The 22,593-nt window shown below is 35.3% G+C and overlaps 1 protein-coding gene across 2 annotated transcripts; it reads right to left on the bottom strand.

Moving 5' to 3' along the window:
• Positions 1-10,396: 10,396 nt before the first annotated feature.
• On the bottom strand, positions 10,397-19,350 carry LOC139150494 (uncharacterized protein CXorf65 homolog). 2 transcript variants are annotated; one of them, XM_070722885.1, is made up of 5 exons: positions 18,937-19,350; positions 15,594-15,680; positions 14,395-14,511; positions 12,756-12,833; positions 10,397-11,235 (listed from the first exon to the last, which is right to left on the bottom strand). In XM_070722885.1, exons 1-5 carry the CDS (start codon positions 18,965-18,967, stop codon positions 11,000-11,002), a joined length of 549 nt encoding a protein of 182 aa, XP_070578986.1. In that variant the 5' UTR covers positions 18,968-19,350; the 3' UTR covers positions 10,397-10,999. The 2 variants fall into 2 exon arrangements, with proteins under 2 accessions (XP_070578986.1, XP_070578987.1); XM_070722886.1 differs by lacking the exon at positions 14,395-14,511 and having other exon boundaries at positions 18,937-19,296.
• Positions 19,351-22,593: the final 3,243 nt, after the last annotated feature.

Raw genomic sequence — 22,593 nt, 5'->3', positions numbered from 1 at the left:
GATGCATCGCCTTATCTTTTGAAATGACTCTTGATTATAGCTTGAGAATAACCTGACAATCTTTATTTATACATATCCAGTAACACAAATGTATTACCATTGGTATAGCTTTACATTCTTGTACAAACAAAGATTCATAAGGGACATCTATACTATTACACAATGCATTACAAGACAGCTTAGTTATAGCCTATATGCTATTGCATGGGTACATTCTGGGTCCTGACTTTCTGCAAATCCTCTTCCATTGCTTTATCATCTTGTGTGTAATACTCAATTTTCTCTGCTCTACCTTCCATTTGTTGTGGTTGTACTGATAAAATTTTTTAACTCCTATGTCAAAAATTGCACAAGAAATTATATAACAAAATTGTGATTTTGATTTTTAGCCCCTGTTGTGTCGTTGGCACACGTAGACACAAAAAGTTAATGTAGGTAATGACATAATTTATCAAAATGTACATGGGGTCACGGCAAGTATAAATCCCTTTCATTGACCTTTAGACAAGAAAATGGCAAAATATTGCACAATTGAGCACTGATAATTGTCTTGAGGAAAAAGGAATAGTGTGTGGTTCAGATGTGACACATTGGTCATTGCCATGGCTATTTCTCAACTTTTACCATATTCTTTAATGTACACATATCCTGTAGCCTTTGTCTCAATACATCTCCTGTCAGATCATCTGCAATTATATCACAAGCTGAAATTCATCACATCCCAAAAGCACAGAATTTTTAGCTCACATTTGGTTTTACCAATGTGAGTTTATCGTATAGGCTGAAGTCGATGGCGTCTGTATGTATGTATGTATGTATGTACGTACAGTATGTCCGTCAACATCAAAAACACGCAAATCGCTGCACGTTTCAGCTTGGTATTTGGTGTGTGGATGCATCCTGGGCTATAGATGGGATTTTGTTCAAATGAAGTCTGCATTGCCAAAATTATGCAAATGAGCTTACAAAATGTGAAAATGGTTAAGAATTAATAACTCAAGAACCGCTTTTTTGATTGCTTTGAAAATTTGTGTGCAAGTACCTTTGATTAACCTTATACAGTTTTATGAATATTGTGAAGATATCCTTAATTTTGTATTTGTGCTGAATTTTTTTGTGATTTTTCTCATTTTCAGTAAAAATTCTTCTTCTCTGAAACCGCCGGCCCAATCGCTCTCAAATTTGAGTTGTCTCTTTGCAAGGGTGTTACTCTTCTAATTTGTTGAAATTATGACAAAATTGGGAAAATTACTATTTTTGTGCAATTTTGTCATTTTTGGTCAAAAAATCTTAGACAGTGTTTCCTTTTTAAAACCCCAGGACAGACAGCTTTCATATTTCGTACACAGACGTACAGAGATGACAATAGTTGCATATGTGGAAATTGTCCTGAAATATAAAAAATAGTGACAACATCACTGTTCGCTCCCATATAGTTATCAAAACAAGTTAACAATTGTATGAAACATGGACATACATGTACAGACAGACTGACATACACAGACTGGCACAGAGTGATGACATTGACCCCAAGTGTGCCTTGGCCCATGGAGAGTGATAAAGATATAACAAACAGCTGAATGTAATGATAAAATAGTTAAGTATAGACCTATACAGGCACTGAGAGTGAATATGTTACAGCAATTTGATTAGTTTCTTTTCCTTTTCTACTTCTGTGATAATCTTTAAGACAATCAATCTGCAAGGCAGTTTATGTATTGACAAATATGTTATCTTTTACAAGCACACAGTAAACTGTTCTTGATTTTTCATTTACAATATTTGACATGGACTGAAATACATAACATGCAACCAATGTTTACACTTTGCCCATACACCAGATACATGGAGAAATTTCAACATAAAATCATTACTCAGAAAACCCTATACAGGGAAAAGTAAACATTTTTTTCTTCCAGAACAGCTGGTGCATCCACATCTGGAGCAACTTACAAACTTAACCAAGTACACAAGGATGATGACACAAGAGATAAAGTTAAACTGTGGTGAACTTGACTATTCCTTTCAAATCCTTATCTAACTTGACATCTTAAAAAAATACACTGCATGGTTAATTACGCACAAAAATACATGGGGTGGACCATTTGATGAGGGATGGTGTCTGGAAGATCGGTGAAGTACATCATCTTTTTTATCCGATCCATTGTACATTCTTTTTTCCCCACTCTCCCACCTTTTCTTTTTATCAAACCTTCTCTGGCTGAATTTTTTATTGGCATTTGTTTGGAATTTTTTCAAAATCTGCCAGGATTTTTTTACCGCATATCAACACCAAATAAAGTTAACCATATCAAATGCTTACTAAATCAACACATTATATACTCTTAATTTCAGTAGGTATAAAATTACCCCAAAAAATCTTAAAAATACAAAATGAAAGATATCCCAGTAAAACTGACAGTTTCGCAAAGTTGCCCCAAAAATTCAAAATTCCGGATTTCAACTTAATTTCAATATATCTTATTAAAAATACCGTCAATGACGCTGTACCTTCTCTAATGTGTGGCCAGGTCAGGTAATTGGTTGTTGGCATGGAGTTGTTGGTAAATAGTTGATGATGTAGGGGCATGAGGTGGGATATGGACCCAAAGAACCCAAAAGATGATTAAATACATCAATCAAAAAAATTCTAAGCTACAGTATAAACTGCCTAAAGATAGTTCAATGTGGGAAAAAGTTAAATAATTCAGAAATAAGAATTCACAGTCCAAAATAGTAATGACGCACTTCCTTACTGACCTGAGTGCATGTGAAATACACAACCTGGCATCTGTAAATTAAATGTATACCAAGTGATATTTCCAGTCACTTTTAACTGTTTTTAATGGATTTTCCAAAGAGTCCTGTGAAAATGATGAAAAACGCTTATCTGGTCTTGTGTTTGTATAACCTCATGGCTGATAATTGTCATAGTATTGAAAAAAAATTGAAAGTGAAGAAATTACTGTTTTTAATAGGCATATTTTCCTTGAAATACATGACCGTGTAAAGAATATATGCTCACAGTGTTTAAGAGTAAATTTCTTTTCAAAAAATAATTTAATCTGTGACCAAAGGATTTTTATTCTTTGAGTTTACAAATTCAAACATTGCAATTTGTTCAATCATCTTGTGCAGTGCAAAATTTATAAAATGACTGAAAAACAAAAAAAATTGGCAGAATTACAGTCTTTGTGATGTAAAATTATGGGTTGACATCACGATAACTGTTAATCTGTTTGAAGTACTAATATACTATAATTTAAAAAAGAAAAGTTCATGCAGAAACGGTAAAATATATTGTCAGCAATGTAGTGTTAATTTTGACTTTACATCAAAATATGCCTTTGCTGGATACCAAATATATAGGGCGAAATATTAAAATCAGCCATGTTCAGCAAAATCCACACAATAGCATTGATCCTTTTCTAATTTGATTTGATTTGCTCATGTTATCCTTGTATGACAGTCAGTACAATATGGAACTTGAACACAACACAGTGAATAAGTATGCTGTAAATGAAATGGTGTGGCTGCATCCACATGCAGCAATAGGAGTGCCTTTGTCTCTCACCCCTCATTTCCAACCTGTCCCATCCCTGAATAAATAGTTTGGTCTTATATTTATAATGTTAATAATTTCTGTATTTGTTAAAATGTGCGCATCTCAAAAACTTTTGATCATAAACATTTTCATTGTTTTTTATAGCTGACCAGTCAGTTAACCTGTTTATATTGAATATTTGCGCATTTTTTCCGCAGTATTTGACATTTTCTGAATACCTTCTTATTCAATTTGTCATTTTCTAAAAGTTTAAATGCTCCATTGTGTGGTCAAGCTTTCCACAAGCATCAAATGTGGTACTTCATATAGGAGGGTCTGCCTCTAGAGGGCGGGCATCATGAATAGTGTTTGTTTGTTGGTTAATTCCTCCACGTAAACTTCTGATTGTACTGTAAACATTGAACATGGCCGACATCCGATTTTCCTGTCTAAAACTTTCACTCATTTTCGTTCATATGACTCTGAAACTCCAGGAAACGATTGGAAAGAATGGGTTATCTTGAAATATTGAGGTACTCGCCGATAGTTTGCAAAATTAAATGAGAAAAAATGCAAGGAAAATGCCGACAGGCTTACACAATGACAGTTTTCAGACTCGGAGGCATATGATCATCTCTGCAGATTATGCAACAGGCCAAGATCACGTGAGGCCATGAGGGGATATCCACGCAACTCAGTACCAAACACTAGCGCTCACAGAGTGAGCAAACACAAAGTGAGTACCCCTAACGTCAGCTCAGTAGTCTGTAATAGATTGTAGTCAACTAAGAAACCTTGGAGAAAGGCTTAACACTGTGGCTATGCCGCTAAGTCCCTTTTGATTTTTGTCATAGCTCAAAATCGTTCTCCCACACCTCAACCTGAGCCATGAACACCCCCACCAGTTTATGATATGACCCATCACAATGGCATTGACGTCAACGGATCTTGACAGACGGAAGTCTTGACAGACGGAAGTACTTGACAGCAGCATACTGGTTTTCAACTCTAATACCTTCTCTGTCTATAAATAGACACGAGAAGGTAACAAAAACTGTATGGACCGATTTACTAAATATCAAAGCAATCAGACTGGTAAATTTTGAGAAACAAATTTTTTGACCAAAAATGAGAAAAATTGCCCCCCAAAATACAAAATTGCAGATTTCATCCTAATTTTAAATGTATCTCATTAACATAAACCCTAGGAACCTGTACACTAGATATCAAAGCTACCAGATCACAAGTTTTAGGAGAAAAATTTTTTGACCAAAAAAGGCAAAAATTGACCAAAAAGGCAAAAATTGCCCCAAATAAAACAAAAATTGCCAGTTTCAACATACCTGCAATACATTATATTGGGATTAATCTTAGATACCTGTATACCAAATATCAAAGCTATCAAATCAGTAGTTTTTGGATAAACAATTTTTTTATCAAAAATTGAGAAAATTGCCCCAAAATTACAAATATGACAATATCAATACAATTTGCACAAGCATGACTGAGGTCATTCTGAGGAACATGAATATGAAGTTTCATTGCAATCAGACGAGCGATTTCAGAGAACAAGATTTTTTGACTAAAAACTGAAAAAATACCGTAAAAATACAAACATGCAAATTTCATCCCAATTTTTGCACACATACTTTATAATACCTAAAGAAATCTGCATACCAAGTTTCAACCAAATCTGACCACTGCTTACTGAGTTTTAGCCATTTGCAGGATTTTTCCTTTTTTCCCCTCATTTGCATATTTTTGGCACTGACATGTTCATTTGAACAAATTCACATCTCCATCCCTAGGTGCACCTGTACACCAAATACTAAGACAGTAGGTGCTACGGTTTAGGAGTTTTTGATGTGGACGGACATACATACATACATACATACATACATACATACATACATACAGACGACATTTTTCCACCTTATACGAATACCTCCCATTTGCATATATACATATGCATATTATATGGGAGCTAAAAATTGTATTTTTAAGACAATATTGTCATTTTTGGTCAAGAAAACTTTATCTCAACATTACTTGTTTGATAGCTTTGTAATTTGGTATAAAGTCCCTTGTTTGATAGCTTTGTAATTTGGTATAAAGTCCCGAAAGATGTTATTAGATAAATTTTCTGCTCAAAGTGTTGGGAAACCCCAAAATTTGTTTATTTTAGGTACTTTTCTCAGTTTGTGACCTTAAATGACCTATACTAACCCAGGATATGTTGTGAAACAATTTTGAAGGCTGTGAACATAATTTTGTCATATTTGATACCAATTTGTAGGAAAATTTGATCCAGAAAACAAAGCTGAGGTGATTTTTAGCTCCCATAGCCATATGTATATATGGCAATGGAAGCTATTCTTATAGGCTAGGGAAATGTCTGTATGTATGTATGTCTGTATGTCTGTATGTCTGTATGTCTGTATGTCTGTCCGTCAACATCAAAAACTCCAAAACCGCTGCACATTTCATCTTGATATTTGGTGTGTACATGGATGATGGGCTGTAGATGAGATTTTGTTCAAATGAAGTTGTCATTGCCAAAAATATGCAAATTGAGTGAAAAAATGTAAAAACAGTCAAAATTGAAAATCTCAATAACCACTGAGCAGATTACATGAAAAATTAGCATGTAAGTACTTGGGCTGACCTGAAATAATTGTGCTTTTTTTGATTTTTTGATATTGTTGAAAATATACAAATTAGTGCCAAAAAAGGCGTTTTTGGTAAAAAATTTTCTTCTTCATGAACCGCTGGTCAGACAGCTTTGATATTTGGTATACAGGTCCCTAGGATAACCCAAAGTGGATTTGTTCAAATTGTGATGAAATATGCAAATCTGTATTTTTAAGGAATTTTTTTGTCATTTTTGGTCAAAAATTTATTTCATCAAAACCGCTCGTCTGACAGCTTTGATATTTGGTATACAGGTCCCTAGGGATAACCCAATTTGGATTGTTCAAATTGTGATGAAATATGCAAATCTGTATTTTTAAGGAATTTTTTTGTCATTTTTGGTCAAAAATTTATTTCATCAAAACCGCTCGTCTGACAGCTTTGATATTTGGTATACAGGTTCCTACAGATAAACTAAATATGATATATAGAATATATGATGAAATCTGCAATTTTGTATTTTTGGTGCAATTTTTGACATTTTTGGTCAAAAAATGTGTTTCTCAAAACTACTTGTCTGATGCCTTTGATATTGGTATACAGGTTCCTGGGGTTCTCCTAGTGTGATATAGTGAAATTTGATGAAATCTTCAATTTTTGTATTTTTGGGTCAATTTTTGCCATTTTTGGTCAAAATATTTGTTTCTCAAAAGTTACTCATGTGATAGCTTTGATATTTGGTATACATTTTTATACATAATTATGATGAAATCATCAATTTTGTATTTTTGCAGCTAATGTTGCCATTTTAGGTCAGGCCATCCTGAAATGAGCTATCAAAGATCTCAACCATCTTCATCAATACATATGTCACAAAAGTTGCTCTCTACATAACACAGCAGAGCTCTGTCGACTATTGGGTCGCTTGTTTTTTCAAAACCGCTGGTCAGACAGCTTTAATATTTGGTTAACAGGTCCCTAGGATGACCTTAGTGAGATGATTTCATACAGTCAGGAAATACTTAATTTTGTATCCATGTCTATAGTAGCTTCAGGGACATTGGCCCTATGTTTAAGATAATGTTGTGATTCAGTAAGCATTTGAAATGGTAAACTGTATTTGGTGTTGAAATGCGGTAAAAAATAATGAGAAAACATAGCTGAGGTGATTTCAGCAGGTTTGGTTTCCAACAAATATATTCAAAGTTTTTTTCAATGTTAAAGAGTGATGGAGGGGGGGGGGGGGGGGGGGGTCCTGGCAGATTTGAAAAAAATCCAAACTAATGTCAATAAAAAAATCAGCCACAGAAGGTTTGTCAAAAAGAAAAGGTGGGATAGTGGGTAAAAAGAATGTACAGTGTATCAGATAAAAAAGATGTTCCTCATCAATCTTCCAGACAACCCCCTTTTATCAAATGGTACACCCCTGATGTATTTTTGTGTGCCATTAAACATGCAGTGTATTTTAGTTTAAGATGTCAATCAAGTTAGGTAAGGATTTCAAAGGAATAGTCAAGTTCACCACAGTTTAACTTTATCTCTTGTGTCTCATCCTTGTGTAATTGGTTAAGTTTGTAAGTTGCTCCAGATGTGGATATACCAGCTGTTCTGGAAGAAAACAATGTTTACTTTTCCCTATAGGGTTTCTGAGTTAATGATTGCATGTTGAAATCTCTCCAAGTATCTGGTGCATGGGCAAAATGTAAATATTGGTTGCATGTTATGTATTTCAGTCTATGTCAAATATTGTAAATGAAAAATCAAGAACAGTTTGCTGTGTGCTTGTAAAAGATAACATGTATGTCAATCAAATTATATAAAATAATTAAATATATTAAATATTAAATTAAATTATGTCAATAAATATTAAAACTGCCTTGCAGTTTGATTGTCTTAAAAATTATCACAGAAGTAGAAAACGAAAAGAAACTAATCAAATTGCTGTAACATATTCACCCTCAGTGTCTGTAGGCCTATACTTAACTATTTTATCATTACATTCAGCTTTTTGTTATATCTTTATCACTCTCTATGGGCCAAGGCACACTTGGGGTCAATGTCATCACTCTGTGCCAGTCTGTGAATGTCAGTCTGTCTGTATTTAGGCCCATGTTTCATACAATTGGTGGTTTGTTTTGATAACTATATTTGGTATATAGGGATAACCTAGCAATACAATTTTTTTGACAAAATGTGACGACTTCGGTGACCTTTGACCTTAAATATACATATTTGTCCATAACTCAGTAACCACAAGTGCTACACCTTCATGTATAGTATGATGGGACACCTTATGATGCCACATATTGTACCTCATTAATTATGTGCATATCTATTTTGAGCAAGCCAATAGAGCCAGAGGTCTGATTTTGATATATAGGGATAACTATAGGAGAGAATTTTTTTGACAAAATGTAATGTGACCTCAGTGACCTTTGACCTCAAATATACATATTTGTCCATAACTCAGTAACCACAAGTGCTACACCCTTCATATCTGGTATGATTGGATACCTTATGATGCCACATATTGTAGCTCATTAATTATGCACATATCTCATTCTGAGCAAGCCAATAGAGCTGGATGTCTGATTTTGGTATATAGGGATAACTATAGGAGAGAAATTTTTTGACCAAATGTCATGTGACCTTGATGACCTTTTACCTAAAATATATGTTTATGTCAATAAATAAGTAACTACAAGTGCATATGTATTTCTTGACTGGCCAATACTGCTAGAGGTCTGATCTTTTTTCCCGATTTAGACCATAACTTAAGACATGCCTCATGTGTTTCAAATTGGGAACAACGACATAGACCTATTTGCCCATAGATCTCAACATATACACTCCAGTGATACTTCTTAATGACCACATTTCCCTGCCCATCAAGACTACTGTGAATTGCTTTGAAGCATTGGCATTAGACGAACTAGACATATTGTCTAAATCGAGGTGTTGCCAACACTGTCAGGTGCAATTAACAGCTAAGCGGTAACATGAGTCGATCATAAAAAATCAATTCTGCAAAAGTTGAAACATTGTTTAGCAGGAGGTCAGACGTAGTCTAAACAAAACCACCACATATGTCTAAGCACTGTCCAAGTCTTATCACTTGCTTTCAGGTGTAGTTGTTTTGACTACATCTGACCTGCTGCGAGACAATGTTTCAACTTTGGCAGAGTTGATTTCTCTGTGGTCGACTTGAATTACTGCTCAGCTGATAATTACACCTGACAGTGTTGGCAACACCTCGATTTAGACTATGTGTCTAGTTCGTCTAATGCCAATGCTCCAAAGCAATTCACAGTAATACTCCTATTACAAATAGGGACTGTCATTGTCAATGACTTGTTTAGTTAATGGTTGTATCACAGTATTCGATATTTCTAATTCTGTATTTTTTTCCATTTTATATCTGAATAAATACATTAAACATATTTCACTGTCTCCAGTACATTACATTTAAGTATTTTCACTTCGTGCACTTTATCCCTTTCACACATGTTCAAATATCTGACCAGAGAACAAACACTAAATAGTCCAGGATGGAGCTACAGTGTCATTGACGCTATTTTTTTCATTTTGGACCAATTTTGCAACTTTTCTATGTAAGACATACAAAAACTGATGAGAAATTGGATCCAGGATAATTCCAGATGTTGTAATCACCACCCACAGTGGAAGGCATTTCACTATCTGTAACTAACTTAAGTGCTGTTTACATTAGAATGATAACACTCATGGCATTAATTAAAAATCTCCAAGGTTGTAAATGTACTTCCTGTCATTTGGTCTTGTGTAATACCAAGGGGTGGAACATTTGATATGCAGGAGGGGGTAGGGTTTAGAAGATCAATGATGTAGCATTACTTTTTTACCAGATCCCTTGTGCATTTTTTGCCCACTCCCACCTTTTCTTTTTATCAAGCCTTCTCTGTTTTTTGTCTTTGACATTTGCTTATGTATTTAGGATCTGCTTCTCCCATTGCTATAGAAGTTGATTTGCATGTTCCTAAAGATGACCTCCAGTACCTAAGTTGGAGACCTTATTTGCTTTTGTCATTCTTGTTTTTCCTGGTATAAATATTTCTCGAATGGACAAATTCAAACCGAATGTGAGCACATAGTGTCCTTGACGGTATTTTTTTGTTTATTATTGTTGATGTCTAAATTGGCAACATTATTTTGAGTATTAGAAAGGACACTTGAAGCAGAATGTAACTCAAAATTGTTTATTTTCTGAAGTTAAATATCTGTACAGACTACCAGTAAATGATTTACTGATGAATATAAGCACAACAAATACACAATCAGGACATATGGTGTCAAAATGTACAAATGATTAAATCTTGGAAGTTTTAAGTCTCTTAACTGAGTTGTAGCTGTGTACAACATAAAACAATTTCTGTGTAACAGTGTTGAATATTAAATCACAACACACAGAAAATATTCAGTTTTCTCACCACCAAAAGGAATTCAAATTAAGTCTTCTCACTTACAAAAGGAATTAAAATTTCACACAAATCTCAGATCCAACTCTCTTGCACATCAGTTGAAGAAATTATTTTCAGTGACATGATTCACTGAAAATTACCTTTAGTAAAAGATAGTACAGACCATTATCATTTGTGATGCAGTATTTATAGTTTGATGGGACTCTTTGTGCATAGCTTATCTTCTTTGTATAGGACAGCCTTTAAAGATCCCTACAGCAACCAAACAGATATCAGAAAATTGACAATAATATACTGCAAAAGACAATGCCACTTTGTTATTTTACTCCAAGCAACAATGTAATAAAGTAAGACCGGCATTTTGATGTTATCGTCTTCCCATTTGAGATCTGCTAGATCCTCTTTTTAAAGAGTTTGTTTGTTGTGGTTTGGACTTAGCCGAGCTTCCAGTTTGAGTTGATGGAGCTGTTCCTTTACGCCGAGCATCTTTCAAGGTCGGAGATGATGATTCGATGTGATCTTCGTTCCTACTATGCCTGCTTTCTTTACTCTTGTGTGAATCATGACTTGTCCTGGGTAAGTTGCGTTTTGGATTTAACCGAGCTGCAAAGTAGTATAGTATAATTATGAGCATGTCATCTGTCAGTAGTTTTAGTGTATGGACTTTCATTTAATAAGTAAAGCCGATACAAATTGTACACATCAGTAATTAATTACAGTATATGGTATATTTAAGCAATAAAGCACACCCAGCTATGGTATACCACCAGATTTTGACCAGTTCATGACATATATGCATGAGCGATAGCGAGTGCATATATGAAGTGAAATGGTCAAAATCAAGTGGTGTACCGTTGCTGGGTGTGATTTATTGCTATTATATCATAACAGCATATTTAAATTCTAGCATCGAACGTCAAAAACGGATTTTCCCTCAAGCTGAGAGCACGCGCGAGTGCCAGCCGTGGTATATTGCCATTACACCACGGTTCTTTTCACGCCTCGACCAATCAGATCATTGTATTTGCACCATCAATATACTGGATGATATAATACGGTATACATATGTGGTAATATGGTATTTTTAAGATCTGAACATTCATATACCGATCATTGATTGGGGAGTCAACATTTCTAGGTGAATGAAAAATTTTCCATTAATATTACTATTGTCATCATTATTATCATTATTATTGTTGTCAATAACAGTGGTAAATACTTCAAGTCAATGTTTCTAGACTGATATACAGGTATAAGATTTGTGGACAACGTGTGATACAGGTTGTGCTGATTGCAATATAGGTTTGTTGAGTGTGTAATATGAGTTTTGTGATCTGTGATACAAGAAACTCTTGGCAGTAATTACAAACTTGAGTGCCAATGTAAATTTTGAGTTTTAACTGTGACTAAAGGATTTTAAAAAAATACCGCAATTATACGGTGTTGCTCAAATTTGATCAGAATTGGTATATACCAGTATGGGTTACCAATGATCAACAATAAATGTTGTTTCTATCTGTTCAGTGGAGGAAAATTCTACGTTGATGTTATGACAATGATTTCTGCACAGTACAACCAGAAAAACAACTACCGGTAGAAATATTTAAACCAGAAAAACAAGAATGACAAAAGTAATTAAGGTCTAACTTTAGGTACTGGAGGTCAACTTTAGCAACATGCATAGCAGAAACAAGCCCCTCTTAGTTTAGTATAGACGGTCTTCCCCCATCTACTGTCTATGGTTTCAGCTGGTCTGTTAATATGTAACAGTTCATAAACAATGACAGGAAATGAGTCAAGATCAGTGGAGTTGGCCTGTTTCTCACTGGCATGCCTCCTGCACATTTGCAGGATTTCACTTTTTCTTACCTCATTTGCACATTTTTGACACTGATGTGTTCATTTGAACAAATTCACATCTCAACCCCTGCATCTACCTGTACACCAAATACTGAGATGGTAGCTTTGGCGGACATACATCCGCACATACCCACAAATATACAGACATGCAAACCAGATGCAAATGAACTGATTCAGCTTATACGATAACCTCACATTGGTATACCAAATGTGAGCTAAAAACTATCTTGCTGCCTTGTTGGCACTTCTAGCATCCTACTTACCCAGGAAATCCTTATTTCTCTCTAAACCATGCAACAGTGGATGATATGTGTATTTTTCTTCATCACCATCCCCGTCTCCTGCATGAAATTCAATGTGATAATAATTGGTTATTGATTATCCCTAGATGAAGGTATTACCTATTGTGTGATTAATGGCAGTCATTCTCAATCATCAAGTTTTATCTCTCTGTCAGTGATATTTCAAACAGGGTCTGACAATCTTACGAGAACCATTTCTTTTAGGGCTAATTCAACTTGCATTGAAATTCTTTCTCATTATTTTGACAAGTCACTTTCAATCAAGATTTACAACTTTCAGAGACACATGGAGATCTAAAACACTGAAGACATTTTACAGTTACAACATAATGGAGGATGGGAGATTTATGATTTTTCAAATGGTTACACATGAAAGGGTGCAGTTTTTGATGATAGGGAACTAAAATCAGATCAAAGAGTTTAGCACATCAAAGGTCCATCAGCTGAAATCTTTTGCATTTTTTTTACAAACTTTATTTTCCAAATAAGATAAGTTTAAGTAAATGTAGTCAGTGACAGATTTGTATTGAAGTATTATTAACCATAGAGTGGAACTGCATACGTGCAAGTGTGCCTAGGACGAATACTGAATGATTTTCTGGTTATAATATGGCTACCTTCATACACAAAATGTGTAAATAGTGCGTATAGAGATGGGAATCCTCATACAAACGTGGTATCATCCAGCTGAATACATGGCATTGAATGTCCCTTCACTTGGATTATGTATTCTCTGTTTTCTGTTTTCTGCAGTATGGAATGTTTTGAACATGTCTGACATGTTCAAAACATGCCATACTGCGCAGAAAACAGAGAATACTCAGAAAATTTTAAATGAGGTGAAAACTTGCCCATTTTATCACAAATGAATCTTTGCTAATGCACTAAAAGGTTGCTTGTTTAATGAGTAGAATTCAGAGAATTTTGAGGAAACTTTTACAGGAAATTACAAAAGGATGTAACTAATGGCCACGCTCGATAACTACATTAGTGGATTGATGTTTACTATATAGCTCGCTATTTACTACCAACACTGTTGGACATTGTTTCTGATACATTTCATTTTGAGAGAGTTGTATTAACTTTGGTGGCCAACCATTAACACTTTAAAGGGACATTTGCTGTAACTTGGGGCAAGTTTTTCAGTATTCTTCTTCTGTATATCAACTACCATGTCTGACCCTAATCCGTTTGTCATGCTGAAATTTTTAGTGTTCTTTCGGTCAACACAGCTTGTATGTGTGTAGTGATCATTGTTTAATGTTTACAAATGAATTCTACTCCAGACTTTAATACAATTTTCAACAATAACAATGTAGATTATACTCATATAGGTTGTGTTGATATGCTCAATAATTGCCATTAAATTACAGTTTAAGGATTCAATGCAGAAAGTGTAGGGAAACCACAAAACAAAAGTTCTGAAAAAATGGCCAAAAGATACAGCTTATGGAGCTTTAAGCACTCACTTGTATTTTCCAAAAATCATATTTTTCACTTCATAAATCTAAACACAAAATTGGTTACCATAGATGTTGTAAGTCAAAGTTTCCGGCACTGGAGAAAAAAGGGTTAATTGAGTTGTGTAAAAATCACCTACGTTCCACTCTGAGTAGGATGAAAACACTTCTTTCAGTCAAATATTGTTTTCCATAATCTGTGGGATTGGTAAGTAGATGCATTACATTGCCTGTCTCATCGCAAAGCTCCACTAAATCTGTTGAAATAACCAAAGTATCACCCAACAACTTTTTTTAACATCTTGAAATTTTTTGGAATTGTATTGATACTAGCTCATTTGATTTAACCACAGTCCCTCCACACACCAGTTGGTAAACACCTGGGTCCCTGTTGTTGCGATGCGCCTTATGGTTTGATAAGATGTCTGTGTTTGTAATTGCGGGGCTTCATTTTGGTTTGAATACAATCCACCTCGCACCAAAATACACACCACATTTCATGTGATACCTGTTACAAGTTTTTTTATTGGAGTTATCAAAAAAGTTTTAATACATGCCTTATTACATAAGAGAAAAAAATTGTTTTACATTACAGAAGCCAATAAAGTATTGAAAATTCATCATACAAAATTCATCATACATTATCATGTGTCATGCCCACCTGTCACAAAAGTTTATTATAGGGCACAATTTAGACTTGGATCAAGCATAGAACAGATTCAATACTTCTAAAAAAAGAATGACAATGGGATCGAGTGCAAGAAATGTATTTTCAAAGGGTATAAAATGGTTGATGCAGTTGTTGTGGGAAACAAAAGTTTGAAAGAAAAACGCGACGAAAATGGGTATGAAATACGGGTGCCAAACCATAATGCGCATACAATTCCTAATCCGGTACTTCACACGTTAAAACATTAGACGTTTCCCAACCAGTGAGTGGAGGGACACCAATTGACTGAATTAAGTATGGTCAGAGATAGAGATCTATAGGTGCAGGTTATGCTCTCTCTCTCACACACACACACACACACACACAATCAAAGCAATTGTAAGGCTGCTAATCAATGTATGTAATCACCCTACTTTCCAAGTCTTGCTCTCAGAGGTTATTACTTTTTCCCAACTTTCCCATTTCGTCAATGATTTTATATGTAGGCAGTATTCACAAATGTCTTATTCTGAATGTGTAATGTAGGCTGCATCAACCACCCTAACATCTGCTGGTAATTGTTTAACCTGTCCATCCCTCAGTCCATGTGAACAGGTCCACAATCACCATTGATAACAATGTGTTTGGGCTAAACCATAGTGGTGAAGGGGTTAATTTTCATATACATACCTTCATCATCACAGTCACATCGCTCCCTGATGTTGTGAAGCAATATCACATTTAAGCAATTTGGGTTGAAAATTTCACTCTTGTCATCTGTCGGATAAAATAAAGACAATAGATTACAAATATGTGTACATGTGTATGTAAGAGGTAAATAGCTACCAATGTTTTAATATTGATAACCAGTGATTTGTCTGAATCTATTTGGTTTAGCATGCATAATGAAGAAAATTTGCATAACGATGTGGGCTCATATGTACCATCTGCAAAATTTGCAAACCAACTTTAATGAGACTTTGAAGTGATATTTATGACTGTATATTAAAATTATGGACATGGTTTCAGTAAGCATGGTGTACTGAATGTAAACTCATTTGTATCTTTAGCCAATTATTGTAATTAGGCCATAAATCAACGCTAAATGCCATTGACCTTATTAATCTGCTTTAGTACATCAATCAATGCATGGAAACATACAGAACTTGGCATATTAGCATGATATTAGAATACTCAATGAAAGGGACAAAGTTGCCTTTTTTATCATCTCATGATATCAAAAATTCGTTGAATACTTGCATAAAGTCACTCAGTGCACAAAATGATGTCGCTGCATGACTTCGTAAGTTGCAAAATTTATCCTTTAGTGAAAGCAAACAGAGAATGAATTAACAATTTCTATTCTGACTTGCTTTCCCATGACAAATAAATATTAGCACAATGTAAGGGAAAGCTGCTATCATTAGCTATATGAAAGGCACCACTAATCAGGATCTCATTACAAAAGCTTACATGGGGTCCAAACTTTATATAGGCTATAGTGTATGTTCAGCCATGCATGGTGAAAGTCACACACTGAACTTGAGTTTTTGGTGGAGACCTTACAATATTTCAACTAATATTTAATGTTGTCACACAGGCAGAGTAGGAATTGTGTACAGTTGACCAGTATTTCAGCATGTTTCATGTAGTCAAACAATACAGACAACTTTCACCTTAATAACTCATTAAAAAAAGCTCAAAATACAGTAACTTTGTACCCTTTGAAGCCTTTTTGAGTGAGAAAAGGATCTCCACACAGATTGTATATAAAATGAAATTAATTGTATCTAAGAAGGCTCTAAAAAGAACAGCTCCTTATGCATGTACAATGAGTGTGTTCAGCATTCCTTACTTACGATTCTTTCTTGCCCAGAAAAAAATGTCCCAGGTGAAAATCTCTCGATGCGTCCCTCCAAAGTACTTTACTGCCACCCGATACAAAGTGGTTCATCCCACAGATTTAATTGGTGTCATTTGTTACGCAGCGCTCCCATACACGAGAAAATCACGCGAAGTAATGCAATTAGAGTTTCCTCGTCAACAAGTCACATAAAAAGCCGTCAACAATAGGCAAAGAAGAATACGATAAAGCGACTATTGTGATTGGGAGTACCGACAACAATTCAACCGTGACACTCCAATTGCAAATGCATGGAGAAAAACTGCACTTACATGTCGTATTTACCTAACTGCGAGCGTAACTAATATAACTGTTCGTTCCGCCATCGACGGCCAAGTCGCAACATATTTACCAATGTATTGCGTGCACCGTCTGAAAAACGGCCATGATGTTTGTAACTGTTACGTGCAGAGAAAACGAACAAAAGGGTGAACTCAGCAGTTAACGTTTAAACAAAATTTATTACGAAAATAAAACTAATTGCTAAGTCAGGGATAGAGTACAAGCTTTAAGAGTGTACAGACTACTTATCTCAGCTGGGACGGCAAAGCTCCAGTCTCAGAGTTGTAACAGTCAGTCGAATGAATGAACAGTCCTTTGGCTTGCAGGCTTGAAGCTGCACAAAGTCCACAGTATAAATCCAGCGTTGGCAGTGAAGGTCTTGAAAAGTCTTGAGAATGACTACTGCTGGAGTTTAGTAACACACAAGAGACACGATCCCAAAAGTCTGACTGGAAGCTGAGCACGTCCCTTTTATAAAGGCATATAAGAACAATCTAGAACTTTATTGACATGCTAATTACTGTTCTAAAATTATCTCCCTTACACAACTAATCAACTTTCCAGAACATTCCAAACATGACTAATGAATTCAAGGTTGTTAGGTCATCAAGGGCAGTGACCTGAGAATGTTCTAGACTAATTGAACTCAGGTCATGATGAGTGTGGGGTAAATGACCTACATAACACACCCCTCTTCAAAAAAAGAAAATTTTTCAAAGAAAAATCTTTCTTTTACAAATGTAATCTTGAAAAGGATTTAAGTACTCAAATTTTGTTTTACTCTAAAGTAAAATTTCTTGAAAGTGAACAACAATAAACTCTAAATACGAGAGAGACAGTCTGCAATTAAATTGTCTCTGCCTTTGATATGTCTAATATCAAGATTAAACTCCTGTAACATTAAACTCCATCTTAGCAATCTCTGATTTTGCCTTTAAATTTCTGCAGAAAAACAAGAGGGTTGTGATCAATATAAACCACTATTGGCTGATTTGATCCCGGACAAGCCCCCAATTTGTTACGTGCAGAGAAAACGAACAAAAGGGTGAACTCAGCAGTTAACGTTTAAACAAATTTATTACGAAAATAAAACTAATTGCTAAGTCAGGGATAGAGTACAAGCTTTAAGAGTGTACAGACTACTTATCTCAGCTGGGACGGCAAAGCTCCAGTCTCAGAGTTGTAACAGTCAGTCGAATGAATGAACAGTCCTTTGGCTTGCAGGCTTGAAGCTGCACAAAGTCCACAGTATAAATCCAGCGTTGCAGTGAAGGTCTTGAAAAGTCTTGAGAATGACTACTGCTGGAGTTTAGTAACACACAAGAGACACGATCCCAAAAGTCTGACTGGAAGCTGAGCACGTCCCTTTTATAAAGGCATATAAGAACAATCTAGAACTTTTATTGACATGCTAATTACTGTTCTAAAATTATCTCCCTTACACAACTAATCAACTTTCCAGAACATTCCAAACATGACTAATTGAATTCAAGGTTGTTAGGTCATCAAGGGCAGTGACCTTGAGAATGTTCTAGACTAATTGAACTCAGGTCATGATGAGTGTGGGGGTAAATGACCTACATAACAGTAACTAACTACCGATAGCGCGGCATTGTCGAAGACAACAACGGTGCACGGTGCTTCATTTACGATTTGTGTGAGACACGATGTGTTAATTAGGCGGGAAAGTAAAATATAATATTTAGGAAGGTTTTGTTTCTGAGAAAAAAATCGATGCAATAAGCACATTGTAAGATAAATGTTTCGAACTAAAACCCGTACATGTTTCAATGTTTGCTCGTGTGGCCTGTCGCATAAACAAGGTTTAACAAAGAAAGCTCCGCTCACCTCCGTATTTTACTGTTATAAACATAATCATCCAGTTAATTTTTCGACAACGACAGCAAGCCAAGGGGGTCGAAACATTCGATGTACCAGCTGTTTTAGGGTGTATCTAGATGACGGACCTGGTACCTGGTGCGTCTTGTGTACACGTTGGGGGAGTACTGAGCAGTGTGTCGCGAGTCTTCCAATCAGCTGCAGCGCAGTGTGCAGAGAGTGCGGAGACACTGTAATTAGCAGTTTAAGTCAAACCAGATTCCAGCCCAGACGAACGTCAATAAAAACCAAAGATAGCAAGTACGCTGTTCACCGACGTCCTCTATTCTAGCGACTATGATCAACTGTGCTGCAGACGGCGGACGGTCTGAAGGAGACAAGTCCCACGAACAGTTCTGAGATGAGGTCAAAGGTTCGGTCTCTAGGCGATGGTGATTGGGCTTCTGTATTCCTCAGCCGACGTCCGCTGACTCTGTGCCTATAACAGACGTAGACGCTATGGCAACGTAAAAACTTAATCATGAACCTAGATCTCATGTTTCTTTGTTGTTGATATGAGATAGAATTGAAAGCAATCCATGTGATTGAATAGAAGCGGATGTTATGCCATGGCAACCTGCGTGGTCGCGACATCCGATATAGCACAGTATTATTTGTACGGGGCAGTGTGTTTGATTATTACCTTGACTCGTAGCTCGTACCCGACGACGAACGCTAGGAATCACTCCCAGGTCTGCTGAAATCGTCAGTTCTGTCACATATGGGTACCCTTGGTCTTGTGTCAAATACATCCCGGGTTGTAGGCTTATTCAGTTTGGTTACTCCAAAAAACGTTACAGGACACAAAGAATTTAATATTTTAACTAGATTCAAGCGATGAAGTAGTTAGAGGCATGGCTATTTGGTTTGAGTAAATACAGTAGGGGAAATTACAGATGAAAAGTGATGGATGATGTAATGTCCCAATCTACTTTTTAAAATACATCACTTGGAATAAATCTTCCCATTTATTTAGTCACAGTTCCTCTATCATAACACAGTGGATTTTAGTACATGCTAATGACAACTTCTGTCTTCAAATAAGCAGTGATGACAAATATTGAAGTACAATTTCTTTTTGATACTGATTTCTGAAACATTGAAGTACCATTTCTTTTTGATACTGATTTCTGAAACATTTCCCCAGTAGTGATATCCACATATGACCAAGGATGGGTTACTTGCAAAGCATTAATGTGTATTAATTAATGTGTACATTAATACACACATTATTAATTATACACATTATTAATGTGTACATCTTTCATAAAACATTGAAAACAGAATCAGCAATTTTTCTTGCCAGACGTCTATTATTAGTAATTGTGAGACTTTGGAAATGGTGCTTATGGTGAAAAACTCGTAAATGTACTTTCAAAGTTCTAAATACTGCAAATACCGCAAAAAATCAACAAAAATGAAATTATCCTGCCTGTATTTGTTAACCGTGGAAAATCCTTCAATCTGCAAACTGAACAGCTGTTGTGTTGCTGTGTTGATTAAAAAGTTAAGTAGGTACGCCTTATTCATTACAAATCAAATGGCAATACATGTCAGAAGCTGTGAACCGTAGACAAGATGTGACAGATATCTGGTGAGCCATTTTGCAAATATCAGATTTTGAAAACTAAAAAGACATACATCTTGAAACACAAGCAGTTGTTTGGACCATGGATAATTGTAAAACAAACAGATCAAATGAAAGATCTGAAGATCTTCATTGCATTACATTGGAGCTCAATTCCTCCCCAAAACAAGAATTTGAAAGTGCAAAAAGCTGATGAAGTAGGTTGTTTCTAATTTGTAGGTTTTGGAACAATAATTCAAATTGTTAACTATATTTTGGAAAGCAGATTGATGGACCAGATGTTTTTTAAAAAAGGTAAAAGTGAAAATAATGTGTTGACACCCTTTTTTTTGAAGGATGGTGCAATCAAAAACAACTTTTTAAAGACATAATATCTAGATATGTTTCTGATTTTTACAAGTGGTAGTCTGCATCGTTTGTAAATTCAAAAGAAGAAAGATTTTGGCATTGAACCTAAATTTACAAAAGTAAATGCATCCCCACGACAGAGCATTGCTGATATACAAAGGAATGTACAAAGCACGCATAATCCACCATGATAGTGGAAGAAAATCATAAGACAAAAAGTGACAACTCTGGCAAGGAAAAGCGCAAGAAAAATGTTCTAAGGAAGCAGTTATTAGAGAAACGATAGACTCAGTTTGGTATCTCCACATGACATAGCAATATGGTAGCTAATAGTAAAATGCCATTCTGACACTCCCTCCTCAATCAAACATTCTTTTTGTGCTGCACTTCCATATAAAGAATCTGTAGAAAAAACACACACAACAACATCCTGTCAGTGTCACAGCTCTCTCTTTCTGAATATGAAGTCAAATATTTCCATTCCCTTGACCTAACTTGTCTTGAAATGAAATGCCTTTGTGTCAGTTGTGACGCAAGACTTCAATGAGGAAAAATTCGCCGAAATACAAAATTGAGGATATCATTATGAACTCATTAAAATATTTAAAATTCTACTGAAGGTTATTGTTGACAAAGCAAAGGAACCTTCATCACCTCCAGTATAATCACAGGTGACCCAATAAGTATTACTGAGTTTTTCACACTGTTTTCTCTATCATTTTCTCTTCTTTCTTTATGCTCTGAATGATCAGAATAAATAAAATAAATTGTTTACATAACCTAACCTAGCCTCTGTGACTCTATTTATTTTACACTCCATGATAAGTCCACGGATTAGCATAATTAGTTGTGTTGACTAATTAATTACAGCATGTGTGTATGAGAGATATACGTCCTTGTAATGGAGTGTAAAATAAATAGTCACAGAGGCTAGGTTAGGTTATATAAACAATTTATTTTATTTATTCCGATCATTCAGAGCATGAAGAAAGAAGAGAAAATGATAGAGAAAACAGTGTGAAAAACTCAGTAATACTTATTGGGTCGCAAGTGGTATGATTGGTCCCTACATGCAAATTAAAAATCAAAGGAATCTGACCACAGGTCCAGTAGGCATAATTTGTGATGATTTTTTCCTATTATTATCATAAAAATAATTATGAATATTAATAAATTATTAATATGAATGTTACAGAATAATAAAACTTTTTTACACACAATGTTGTCTACTTTGTGTAAATGCTGTCTGGAAACTCCATTGTTGTGATAATTATGATTATTAATAAATTATGATTATGATTAATAAAGTCATATTTTACACATCCTAATGTGCTTATATGAACAACCGTCTGGAAACCCTTATATAGTTTCACAATCCATGCCAAAATATACAAGTGACACCATTGCCAAGGTTCAGTCTACGGCGAGAGTTACCATTGCCCAGGTTCAGTCTACGGCGAGAGTTACTACACAGTAACTCTCGCCGTAGACTGAACCTGGGCAATGGTGTCACTTGTATATTTTGGCATGGATTGCGAAACTATATAAGGGTTTCCAGACGGTTGTTCATATAAGCACATTACGATGTGTAAAATATGACTTTATTAATCATAATCATAATTTATTAATAATCATAATTATCACAACAATGGAGTTTCCAGACAGCATTTACACAAAGTAGACAACATTGT

Source organism: Ptychodera flava, chromosome 14, assembly GCF_041260155.1.
Source record: "Ptychodera flava strain L36383 chromosome 14, AS_Pfla_20210202, whole genome shotgun sequence".
In the NCBI taxonomy this organism is placed as follows: Eukaryota; Metazoa; Hemichordata; class Enteropneusta; family Ptychoderidae; genus Ptychodera; species Ptychodera flava.
The sequence above is the reverse complement of the archived record's forward strand: the minus strand, read 5'-3'. Positions and strand labels throughout refer to the sequence as shown.